The 11,426-nt window shown below is 34.0% G+C and overlaps 14 protein-coding genes across 14 annotated transcripts in view, besides 1 other annotated feature; 5 read left to right on the top strand and 9 right to left on the bottom strand. All coding sequences in view use genetic code 11, as the record gives it.

Moving 5' to 3' along the window:
• Window positions 1-11,426: part of a sequence feature (large single copy region (LSC)) that runs on past both edges of the window.
• On the top strand, window positions 378-1,904 carry psbB (photosystem II 47 kDa protein). The gene has a single exon. The coding sequence runs from the start codon at window positions 378-380 to the stop codon at window positions 1,902-1,904; it is 1,527 nt and encodes a 508-aa protein (YP_006073291.1).
• Window positions 2,253-2,360, top strand: psbT (photosystem II protein T). The gene has a single exon. It carries the CDS (start codon window positions 2,253-2,255, stop codon window positions 2,358-2,360), a length of 108 nt encoding a protein of 35 aa, YP_006073292.1.
• On the bottom strand, window positions 2,423-2,554 carry psbN (photosystem II protein N). Its single transcript has one exon. The coding sequence runs from the start codon at window positions 2,552-2,554 to the stop codon at window positions 2,423-2,425; it is 132 nt and encodes a 43-aa protein (YP_006073293.1).
• On the top strand, window positions 2,656-2,877 carry psbH (photosystem II protein H). Its single transcript has one exon. It carries the CDS (start codon window positions 2,656-2,658, stop codon window positions 2,875-2,877), a length of 222 nt encoding a protein of 73 aa, YP_006073294.1.
• petB (cytochrome b6) lies at window positions 3,074-4,445 on the top strand. The gene is made up of 2 exons: window positions 3,074-3,079; window positions 3,804-4,445. Exons 1-2 carry the CDS (start codon window positions 3,074-3,076, stop codon window positions 4,443-4,445), a joined length of 648 nt encoding a protein of 215 aa, YP_006073295.1.
• On the top strand, window positions 4,632-5,979 carry petD (cytochrome b6/f complex subunit IV). Its single transcript has 2 exons — window positions 4,632-4,639; window positions 5,496-5,979. The coding sequence occupies exons 1-2, from the start codon at window positions 4,632-4,634 to the stop codon at window positions 5,977-5,979; spliced, it is 492 nt and encodes a 163-aa protein (YP_006073296.1).
• rpoA (RNA polymerase alpha subunit) lies at window positions 6,160-7,173 on the bottom strand. Its single transcript has one exon. The coding sequence runs from the start codon at window positions 7,171-7,173 to the stop codon at window positions 6,160-6,162; it is 1,014 nt and encodes a 337-aa protein (YP_006073297.1).
• On the bottom strand, window positions 7,258-7,674 carry rps11 (ribosomal protein S11). Its single transcript has one exon. It carries the CDS (start codon window positions 7,672-7,674, stop codon window positions 7,258-7,260), a length of 417 nt encoding a protein of 138 aa, YP_006073298.1.
• rpl36 (ribosomal protein L36) lies at window positions 7,843-7,956 on the bottom strand. The gene has a single exon. The coding sequence runs from the start codon at window positions 7,954-7,956 to the stop codon at window positions 7,843-7,845; it is 114 nt and encodes a 37-aa protein (YP_006073299.1).
• On the bottom strand, window positions 8,071-8,304 carry infA (translation initiation factor 1). Its single transcript has one exon. The coding sequence runs from the start codon at window positions 8,302-8,304 to the stop codon at window positions 8,071-8,073; it is 234 nt and encodes a 77-aa protein (YP_006073300.1).
• rps8 (ribosomal protein S8) lies at window positions 8,418-8,813 on the bottom strand. The gene has a single exon. It carries the CDS (start codon window positions 8,811-8,813, stop codon window positions 8,418-8,420), a length of 396 nt encoding a protein of 131 aa, YP_006073301.1.
• On the bottom strand, window positions 9,045-9,413 carry rpl14 (ribosomal protein L14). Its single transcript has one exon. It carries the CDS (start codon window positions 9,411-9,413, stop codon window positions 9,045-9,047), a length of 369 nt encoding a protein of 122 aa, YP_006073302.1.
• rpl16 (ribosomal protein L16) lies at window positions 9,538-11,178 on the bottom strand. The gene is made up of 2 exons: window positions 11,170-11,178; window positions 9,538-9,936 (listed from the first exon to the last, which is right to left on the bottom strand). The coding sequence occupies exons 1-2, from the start codon at window positions 11,176-11,178 to the stop codon at window positions 9,538-9,540; spliced, it is 408 nt and encodes a 135-aa protein (YP_006073303.1).
• rps3 (ribosomal protein S3) overlaps window positions 11,363-11,426 on the bottom strand; it is a 657-nt gene continuing 593 nt past the window's right edge. Inside the window, exon 1 of the mRNA in view lies at window positions 11,363-11,426. This exon is cut by the window's right edge and continues 593 nt beyond it. Within this exon, the coding sequence (YP_006073304.1) occupies window positions 11,363-11,426 (64 nt within the window).

An 11,426-nucleotide genomic window follows, 5' to 3' on the forward strand; every position in this document is an offset into this window, starting at 1 on the left:
GAATAAATAAAAATTTTGATGAACGGGATCAATCGAATCAGCCAACTGTTCGAATGATTTCAAATTCGAAAAGAGTATCTATGCATTTTTTCCCTCAAAATCCTACCATTGCGTATTGGTATTTATCGGGTATAGAATATGATCTGTTTCTCTTTGTTCTTCTAAATAGAAAGAAATAGAATTGTTCTCTCCTCTCTCTATTTCAAATTCTTTCTATTCTATTTCATTAAAAATAAAAAAATAAAAGAAGGGAATACAAAGAAATAGTAATCCTTTCCTATACAAAATCTACCAAACAGGTGAAATACATGGTCTAGTCTTTTCCAATGCGATAAAGTTACATAATGTCTATTTCTTTTTCAGAAAGGGGTATTTACATGGGTTTGCCTTGGTATCGTGTTCATACTGTTGTATTGAATGATCCCGGTCGATTACTTTCTGTCCATATAATGCATACAGCTCTGGTTTCTGGTTGGGCCGGCTCGATGGCTCTATACGAATTAGCGGTTTTTGATCCCTCTGACCCTGTTCTTGATCCAATGTGGAGACAAGGCATGTTCGTTATACCCTTCATGACTCGTTTAGGAATAACCAATTCATGGGGGGGTTGGAGTATCTCGGGAGGAACTATAACGAATCCGGGCATTTGGAGTTATGAAGGCGTGGCAGGGGCACATATTTTGTTTTCTGGCTTGTGCTTCTTGGCAGCTATCTGGCATTGGGTGTATTGGGACCTAGAAATATTCTGTGATGAACGTACGGGAAAACCTTCTTTGGATTTGCCCAAGATTTTTGGAATTCATTTATTCCTCTCAGGAATCGCTTGCTTTGGCTTTGGTGCATTTCATGTAACAGGCTTATATGGTCCTGGAATATGGGTGTCTGATCCTTATGGACTAACTGGAAAAGTACAATCTGTAAATCCAGCATGGGGTGCGGAAGGTTTTGATCCTTTTGTTCCGGGGGGAATAGCTTCTCATCATATTGCAGCAGGTACATTGGGCATATTAGCGGGTCTATTCCATCTTAGTGTCCGTCCGCCTCAACGTCTATACAAAGGATTACGCATGGGTAATATTGAAACTGTCCTTTCCAGTAGTATTGCTGCTGTTTTTTTTGCAGCTTTCGTTGTTGCTGGAACTATGTGGTATGGTTCAGCAACTACCCCAATCGAATTATTTGGCCCCACTCGTTATCAGTGGGATCAGGGGTACTTCCAACAAGAAATCTATCGAAGAGTTGGGGCTGGACTAGCCGAAAATCTGAGCTTATCGGAAGCTTGGTCTAAAATTCCCGAAAAATTAGCTTTTTATGATTACATTGGTAATAATCCGGCGAAAGGAGGATTATTCAGAGCAGGTTCAATGGATAACGGAGATGGAATAGCTGTTGGGTGGTTAGGGCACCCCATATTTAGAGATAAAGAAGGGCACGAACTCTTTGTACGTCGTATGCCTACCTTTTTTGAAACATTTCCAGTAGTTTTGGTAGATGCAGACGGAATTGTGAGGGCTGATGTTCCTTTTAGAAGGGCAGAATCCAAGTATAGTGTTGAACAAGTAGGGGTAACTGTTGAATTTTATGGTGGCGAGCTCAATGGGGTCATTTATAGTGATCCTGCTACTGTGAAAAAATATGCTAGACGTGCCCAATTAGGTGAAATTTTTGAATTAGACCGGGCTACTTTGAAATCCGATGGTGTTTTTCGTAGCAGTCCAAGGGGTTGGTTCACTTTTGGGCATGCTACGTTCGCTTTGCTCTTCTTTTTCGGACATATTTGGCACGGCGCCAGAACCTTGTTCAGAGATGTTTTTGCCGGTATTGATCCAGATTTGGATGCTCAAGTGGAATTTGGAGCATTTCAAAAACTTGGAGATCCAACTACAAGGAGACAGGCAGTCTAATACAAAATTCCTTTACCATCTTTTGCCTCTATTTTTTTATTTTCTTCTAGTATTTAAATAGTATTTAAAGTATAGAAATTTAGATTTAGATTAGATTTCTATTTTATAATTTTCTATTATTTTCTATATTAATTTCATCTATTATCTATTTCATATTCAATATCTATTTCATATTCAATATTACTATCTATATTATCTATATATATCTATATATATATATACTATATTAATCTAATAGTAAATTAGTAATCTAATAGTAAATTAGTAAATCTAATTTTAGAATTTATTTAGTAAATGATCCAAAATGAATAGGTGTGGAAGCTATAATTGTAAACCACGATCGAATCTATGGAAGCATTGGTTTATACATTTCTTTTAGTTTCGACTTTAGGGATAATTTTTTTCGCTATCTTTTTTCGAGAACCACCTAAAGTTCCAACTAAAAAAACAAAATGATTTTTCATTATTTCCATTGAAGTAATGAGCCCCAATATGAATATCGGGGCTCATTACTTCAATTAGTCCCCATGTTCTTCGAAGGGATCTCTTAATTTTTGAGAGGGTTGCCCAAAAGCGGTATATAAGGCATACCCAGTAAAGCTTACAAGTAAACCGGATATGGAGATGGCGACTAGGGTTGCTGTTTCCATTTTTTCGATAATTTCAAGATCACGATAATGTCGTTTATTTACAACTACAACGGAATAGTATACAAAGTCAACAGATTTCAACCCATGATGAAAGAGGATTTATGGCTACAAAAACCATTGAGAGTAGTTCTAGATCTGGGCCAAGACGAACTGGCGTAGGGAGTTTATTGAAACCATTGAATTCGGAATATGGAAAAGTAGCTCCAGGGTGGGGGACTACACCACTTATGGGAGTTGCAATGGCTCTATTTGCAATATTTCTATCTATTATTTTAGAAATTTATAATTCATCTGTTTTACTGGATGGAATTTCAATTAATTAGGTTCATAAAAATTAGGAAATCCTAGTTTTTCAATCAAAAAGATTATTTTACTTATACTTACTTAATGCTTAAAATATTAAAATACTTAATAAAATACTTAAGAATTTAACTTAAGATTACTTAAGACTTGGATTTATAGACCATTCTGGTAGTTCGATCGTGAAATTTATTTGTTTCGATATTTCATTTCCGGAATATGAGCGTGTGACTTGTTATAATTGATCCTATTGATAATACAAAGAATGGATTTGTCATCTCTATCAAGATGATTCTACCGTCAGATATTTATTGTAGTCTCTGGAGCACGGACTATATAGAATAGATCAAGAAAAGAAATATTTGAACTATGATTCATACCTATTATTCAGACCTCGCAACCGGATTAAAAAAATGGAAAAAAGGTATTTTCTTTTTCTAAATCAAACAATTTTTTCTCCGAAAGAAACCTCTTTCTATAGATTTTGTTGAGTTATTACATTCATTGAAGAAATGATGATCAAATGGTTTTTACTCAGAAACCCTTTGAGTTTAGCTTTGGTTTTCTTAAATCATCGTGGTTCTAGTATGAATCTGAGGTTTCAATTGATTCATAGGGTCTCAACAAGAGAATTCCTATCAAAAAAAAGATAGGGAAGAGAAGATTCAAGAGGCCTGTCACGATTAACATAAAAAAAGATGGATGAGCCAACTTGAGATTTTATTTCTTGGTACTATCATCACAAAGAAGAGATTCCGGATTTTTCTTACTTCGTATCTTTGGGTCAAATCGAGTCAAGCGGCTAAACCACAAGAAGTTTGAAACTCTATATAAAATATTCCATATCCGTTGAAACTAGTATTTGTGGGTTTTGGCTTGAGCCGTACGAGATGAAATTCTCATATACGGCTCTCAGAGGGGGAGTCTTTCTTGGATTACCTATCTCAATAAAGTATATGATTGGTTCGAGGAACGTCTCGAGATTCAAGCGATTGCAGATGATATAACTAGTAAATATGTTCCTCCTCATGTCAACATATTTTATTGTCTAGGGGGGATTACGCTTACCTGTTTTTTAGTACAAGTAGCTACGGGTTTTGCTATGACCTTTTACTATCGTCCAACTGTTACAGAGGCTTTTTCTTCTGTTCAATACATAATGACTGAGGCCAACTTTGGTTGGTTAATTCGATCAGTTCATCGATGGTCAGCAAGTATGATGGTTCTAATGATGATCTTGCACGTATTTCGTGTGTATCTTACGGGTGGTTTTAAAAAACCTCGCGAATTAACTTGGGTTACCGGGGTGGTTCTGGCTGTATTGACCGCATCATTTGGCGTAACTGGTTATTCCTTGCCTTGGGACCAAATTGGCTATTGGGCAGTAAAAATTGTAACAGGTGTGCCTGAAGCTATTCCTATAATAGGATCACCTTTGGTAGAATTATTACGTGGAAGTGCTAGTGTGGGCCAGTCCACTTTGACTCGTTTTTATAGTTTACATACTTTTGTATTACCTCTTCTTACTGCCGTATTTATGTTAATGCACTTTCCAATGATACGTAAGCAAGGTATTTCGGGTCCTTTATAGAAAAGGTAGATCATAGATATTTGTAATTTATCATATCGGGGAGGGACAAGAGTCTTTCATTGCTACAAATATGGATTGTTTAAAAATAAAGCATGTTATTTGGATACTTCTATTCAACTCTGAAGTATTTTTTATTTGATACGAATAGAATAGTTGAAGTATATTTTCCTAAACAGAGGATGGATTATGGGAGTGTGTGACTTGAACTATTGATTGGCCCGTGCAGATATATGATTTTATCCGCCATGTTGAAATTCACAACCCAATGTGTCTCCGCATCCAACCATAACATCACGTCAATCCCTTTATATAGCATAGGATAATAGGATAGGCCGGTTCGCTTGAGGAGAATATTTTCTATGATCATACCCGAATCTTGTCATGCATGAAAAGTCTCCGTAAGATCCCTATAATAAGTGATGTGGAATGATCTAATGTTCTATTTATTCACTTTGTTTGATTTTTCTTTTTTTTAGTAATTTTTCTTAAAATTAATTTGATAGTCTAATTGGATAGTAATCTTAGTAAGTTTTTATAGTATGTAGATGCATTCATTTCCTCTGCATCAACCCTGATCTATGATACTATCGGAGTGAAAAAAGGGATCTAAGGAAGAACAGGGGCTAAGATTTTATTAGTAACAAGTAAAAATTTTGTATTTTTGTATGGAATACAATCAAGATATTGTGGGGATAAATACTAATCAAAAGACATGAGACAATCCAAAAAGCACTTGATCATGATCTAATTTGTAAGCTGACTTGGATATTGAGCATTTCTTTGTTGTGAGAACTGAATTCTTTGCAATGAATAATGAATCGTTGAAACTTGAGGAAATGTCATTTTAGAAATCTTTTCTTACATAGAATCATTCTACATTATCTATGTAGATATGTATGAAATATAGATCTTCTATGGTTCTATGGACCTATTTATGTTCTATGAATCTATTTCTGTGATTCTTTTGATTCTTGCTCGAGCCGGATGATAAAAAATTATCATGTCCGGTTCCTTTGGGGGATGGATCCACAAGAATTCACCTATCCAAATAACAAAGAAACCTGATTTGAATGATCCTGTATTAAGAGCTAAATTAGCTAAAGGGATGGGACATAATTATTATGGAGAACCTGCATGGCCCAATGATCTTTTATATATTTTTCCAGTAGTAATTCTAGGCACTATTGCATGTAATGTGGGCTTAGCAGTTCTAGAGCCGTCAATGATCGGTGAACCGGCGGATCCGTTTGCAACTCCGTTGGAAATATTACCCGAATGGTACTTCTTTCCCGTATTTCAAATACTTCGCACAGTACCCAATAAGTTATTGGGTGTTCTTTTAATGGTTTCAGTACCACTAGGATTATTGACAGTACCTTTTTTGGAGAATGTCAATAAATTCCAAAATCCATTTCGTCGTCCAGTAGCCACAACAGTCTTTTTGATCGGTACCGCAGTAGCTCTTTGGTTAGGGATTGGAGCAACTTTACCTATTGAGAAATCCTTAACTTTAGGTCTTTTTCAAATTGATTAAACCGTTAAATACCACAACATAGATATCTAAGGAAGATCCAGAAGGGGATCTTCCTTAGATACATCAATCTTTTTATGATCTATTCTGCAAATATATGGACTGTGTCGGAGATTCAAAACTTATTCTATTCTTTTTTCTTTCTAAAAAAGAAAAAATGAAAAGAATCCAATGGATTTAAATTTATAACTTTTTCTTAAGTAAATTTATTGCAAAATGCTTCTGTACAGTGCTCAATATCTGTTTTACATCTTCTGTGCGAAAATATTCCATTTTCATAAGATCTTCTTGACTGTGACTCAAAAGGTCCAATAATGTATGTATATTGGATCTTTTGAGATAATTATAGGTCCTGGAAGACAATTCTGATTGGTCAATAAAAATACATGTCAATGGAATTCCTTTTTTGTTTTTCTTGAGATTAGTAAATTTGTCTTGAAAGGAAAAAGGGGGTAGATTCCATCTGTTTTCATTTTCCTTGAAATTCATGTCCTCTTCCTCTGCATGTAGAAAAGGAATCAATAAATCAATCAAATTACGAGAAGCTTCATAAAGTGCTTCTTTAGGAGTTAAACTTCCATTCGTCCATATTTCTATAAAGAGTATCTCTTGTTTTTCATTCCCATTCCCATAAGAATGAATACTATGATTCGCATTTCGAACAGGCATAGATACAATATCTATAGGATAACTTCCATCGTGAGAGTCATTTGTGGATTTCATACGATATCCGCGATCTCTCTTAATTTGTAATTCAATACACAAATTAATTGGTTCTGTCAGGTTAGCTATATGCTGTGTCGTGTCAACTATTTCTACAGAAGGTGGTGAGATGATATCTTGAGCTGTTATGTATTTGGGACCCCTGACGCAAATGGATGCGTTCCTAACTCCATAAAGATTACTTCTCAATACAATATCTTTCAAATTGAGTAAAATCTCATGTACTGATTCTTCAATACCTGCTATCGTAGAATATTCATGCAGCACATTTTCAGATGTTGCACGTGTGATACATGTTCCTTCTATTTCTCCAAGTAAAGCCCTTCGTATGGCAATACCTATGGTATCGGCTTGACCTTTCATAAGCGGGGACAGAACGAAACGACCATAATAAAGACGCTTGCTGTCTACTCTTGATTCAACACATTTCCACTGTAGTGTTCGAGTGGATCCTACTACGTCTTCTCGAACCATACTATTATTTTTCTTTTATTTAGAATTATTGGATCAGAATCATTGAATCATTTATTTCTCTTGGAATCTATTGAATTCTTATTTCTACACACGTCTTTTTTTAGGGGGGCGACATCCATTATGCGGCATGGGTGTTACATCACGTACGAAACTTAATAGTATCCCATTTCTACGAATAGCTCGTAATGCCGCATCTCTTCCGAGACCTGGACCTTTTATCATAACTTCTGCTCGTTGCATACCCTGATCAACTAATGTACGAATAGCATTAAATGCTGCAGCTTGAGCAGCATAGGGTGTTCCTTTTCTTGTGCCTCTGAATCCAGAAGTACCTGCGGAAGCCCAAGAAACCACCCGACCTCGTACGTCTGTAACAGTTACAATAGTATTATTGAAACTCGCTTGAACATGAATAACTCCTTTTGGTATTCTACGTTCATTCTTATTTGAACCAATACGTGCATTCTTACGTAAACTAATTTTTGCTATAGGTTTTGTCATATTTTATTAGATTATATTTATAATTTATAAGAATAAAATAAAAAGAAAAATGAATCATAAATCTACAGAAAGAGACGGAGATATCCATTTCATATGAAAACGAATCCTTTCTTATTTATTTTTACATGTACATGGGTTTTCTTTTCAAAAGAAAAATGAAAAAGTTCTTTACCCCTGTCTCTGTTTATGTCTCGGATTGGAACAAATAACTATAATTCGCCCCCGCCTACGAATCAAGCGACATTTTTCACAAATTTTACGAACAGAAGCCCTTATCTTCATATTTATCATTCCTTACTTTCATTCTAAATCAATTTTTTTTTAAACAAAAATCAGTTTATTGCATTTTTGAACTTTGAATTATATCTCTACGAAAAGAATGTTTAAAAGAATGATCTAATCGTTCGAATCTTTTTTGCGAAGTCTATAAATTATACGTCCCCTGGTTGAATCATAACGACTCATTTCAATTTTGACTCTATCTCCGGGTAGTATACGTATAAAACTGCGACGGATTCTCCCTGAAATATAACCTAGAATTAGATCTTCATTATCTAATCGAACTCGGAACATACCGTTGGGTAGTGATTCAGTAATTAAACCCTCATGAATCAATTTCTGTTCTTTCATTCCAGGGAACCCCCTTTAAGTATTAACTAATAGAGGAAGAGTTCTATAATTCACTTCCCCTCTCGATTTTACAAATAGTAAGTTCGAGATAAATTTAGGGTATCCTAGGAGAATTACCATATATAACACAAAATTTCTCCTCCAATTTTTTCTAATCGAGCTTCTCGATCTGTTATTATACCTCGAGAAGTAGAAAGGATTACAATTCCCATTCCACCTAAAATCTTAGGAATTTGTTTATAGTTGGAATATATTCGTAGACCAGGTCGGCTGATACGCTTTAAATTGATTTTATTACCTTTCCTAGTCTTTCTATGTCGTAAGGTTAAAACCAAGAAATTTTTTTGACTTTCTTGATGTTTTCGAACGTTTTCAATAAAACCTTCTCGTAAAAGTATTTTCACAATGTTTTTAGTGATATTAGTAGATACTATTTTAACTCTTCCCTTTTGATCTATGTCAGCATTTCTTATAGAAGTTATTATATCGGCAATAATGTCCCTACCCATGATGAACTATAGTTATCGGTGCCCCCTAATTTTGATATAGTCAACATGCTTCTTTTTTGTTTTATTTTTTGTTGAATTCTTTTTTTTTTAATTATTATAGATTCTCAAAAATTATTAGAAATTTCAAATATATACATGAGACACACACAATCTATTAATCGGATCTATTTCAGATATTCTAATATTCTATTCTATATATAGATAGAAAGATAGGATATATCCTATTTTCATCTATAAGACTTCGGGTGCTAATGAAACGATTTTAGTAAAATTCAACTGTCGCAATTCTCGAGCAATTGCACCAAAAATTCGAGTTCCTTTTGGATTTCCTTCTTGATCAATGATAACCGCTGCATTGTCATCATATCGTATTATCAGGCCGTTGTCACGTTTGAGTTCTTTACATGTGCGTACAATCACAGCTCTAATTATTTCTGATCTTTCTAGAGGCATGTTGGGCACTGCTTCTTTGATTACAGCAACAATAACATTGCCAAGATGAGCATATCGGTGATTACCAGTTCCTATGATTCGAATACACATTAATTTTTGAGCTCCACTGTTATCCGCTACATTCAAAAGGGTCTGAGGTTGAATCATATCATTTTTATTTTAATCTCTTATTTCAAGATAATGGAAAAAAGAAATATTGTCTGTCCAGAGATAAATAAATCCGTGGTTTTTTTATTCTTAATACTCCTTTTCTTCTTTTACTTTTGTTTACCTATCCTGAAATAACAAATTGAGTTCGTATAGGCATTTTGCATGCAGCTATTTCCATAGCAGCTTTGGCTACAGCTTCAGATACTCCACTCATTTCATAAATTATTCGGCCCGGTTTAACAACGGATACCCAATATTCGGGGGATCCTTTGCCGGAACCCATACGTGTTTCTGTAGGTCTTACAGTAACAGGTTTGTCGGGAAAGATACGTACCCATATCTTTCCACCACGACGTGCATATCGTGTCATTGCTCTTCGCCCTGCTTCTATTTGTCTAGCTGTGATCCAAGCAGGTTCAAGTGCCTGAATAGCGTATCTGCCAAAACAAATATGATTGCCTCGGCAAGATATTCCCTTCATTCTACCTCTATGTTGTTTACGAAATCTGGTTCTTTTAGGGTTATAGTTGATGGTTGTTTCTGAATTCCATCTCTACTGCAGAGCCGGACATGAGAATTTATTCTCATCCAGCTCCTCGCGAATTAAATGATTCAATAAAATTAATATTATATAGAAATATGTATTTTATTCTATCAAAAGACAAAAGAAAGAATATACTAAATACTAATTTTTTTATATTTAATTTGTTACATAGGTAGGCTGTATATATAACTTATATAACTAGATAACTAGGCGTGTTTTTTTCTATTTTTATATTCTATTTTTCTATTTTTATATTCTATTTTTATATTATATATATAAAGAAAAATAATGCTTCTTTCTTTTAGCAAAATCTCTAAAGTATTTTTCTTTACCTCTATTGAATCACGCCAATAGTCATCCAATAAATGAAATTCTTAAATGAAATAAAAATAAAGAAAGGTTTCGCGGGCAGATATTAACTCTTTCCTCCTTCATTTGTAGGGTCAATTCATGACCATTCAGAAGAAATCCATTTTTTTCTTGGTTCATTCCGCCATCCTACCCAATGAATCCTTAGGATTGATTCGTTTTCAAGAAAATCCTATGTAATCACAGGTTCCATCGTTCCCATAACTTCTCTATTAATACTTAGGCCTGAACTCTGCAATGGAGCTCTCAACAGAATCTGTTATTTGTTTCCGAGTCAATCTCCTCAGTTTTTCTTAACCCGAAGCTCAATTAAATTTTTCTCTATTTTCTATTATTTAGATTCTTTATTTTTCTATCTTAATTACATACTTACATATATAATAGACTATATTATCCATATTGATTAGATTCTTTATATTATTATTTTATTATATTTTTATTGTATATTGTTTTATTGTATATTAATGTTGATGCTTTATAACACTGCCTTTTTTATGGGTTAATTCTTGATAAACCATACATATGGGAATCATATATCATTTCATATCATTTAGATCTTTATTCTCTCTTTCTATCACCTTTCCTTTTTCCACATCCCTTTTTTTTCACAATTCATAATCAGATTTCTTTTTTATGAAAAGGATTTCAGTTGCTACAACTATATGGTTGATTCAGTCATATAGTGACTGTTTCTTGGGATCTCGACAATACGAAGCAATAAGTTGGTTATGAGTTTTGAGTTTCTTTAGTTTTGATAGTTATTAAGTTTATAGTGTGGTCAGCCTATTTTTCTTTTCAGTTTCAATTCTCAATTCTAAAGAAAAAACTAACGAGTCACACACTGAGCATAGCAATTTTACTAAAATTTAAATTTAATTTAAATAAAGGGTAAACCAAATTTTTATTCAACCTTATAGAATTAGAATTGTTTGTTTTTCTTTGATTAAGAAAAAAAATAAGAAAATATTTTCTAAATTTTTTCTATTGATGAGCAGAATGACGAGATAAAGAAAGTTCCATTATTCTTATTTTCTTATTCTTGGTTTACAAATATCCAAATTTTGATACCTAAGATTCCATAGATAGTTCTAACTGTA

The sequence above is a fragment of the chloroplast genome of Phalaenopsis equestris (genome assembly GCF_001263595.1).
Source record: "Phalaenopsis equestris chloroplast, complete genome".
In the NCBI taxonomy this organism is placed as follows: Eukaryota; Viridiplantae; Streptophyta; class Magnoliopsida; order Asparagales; family Orchidaceae; genus Phalaenopsis; species Phalaenopsis equestris.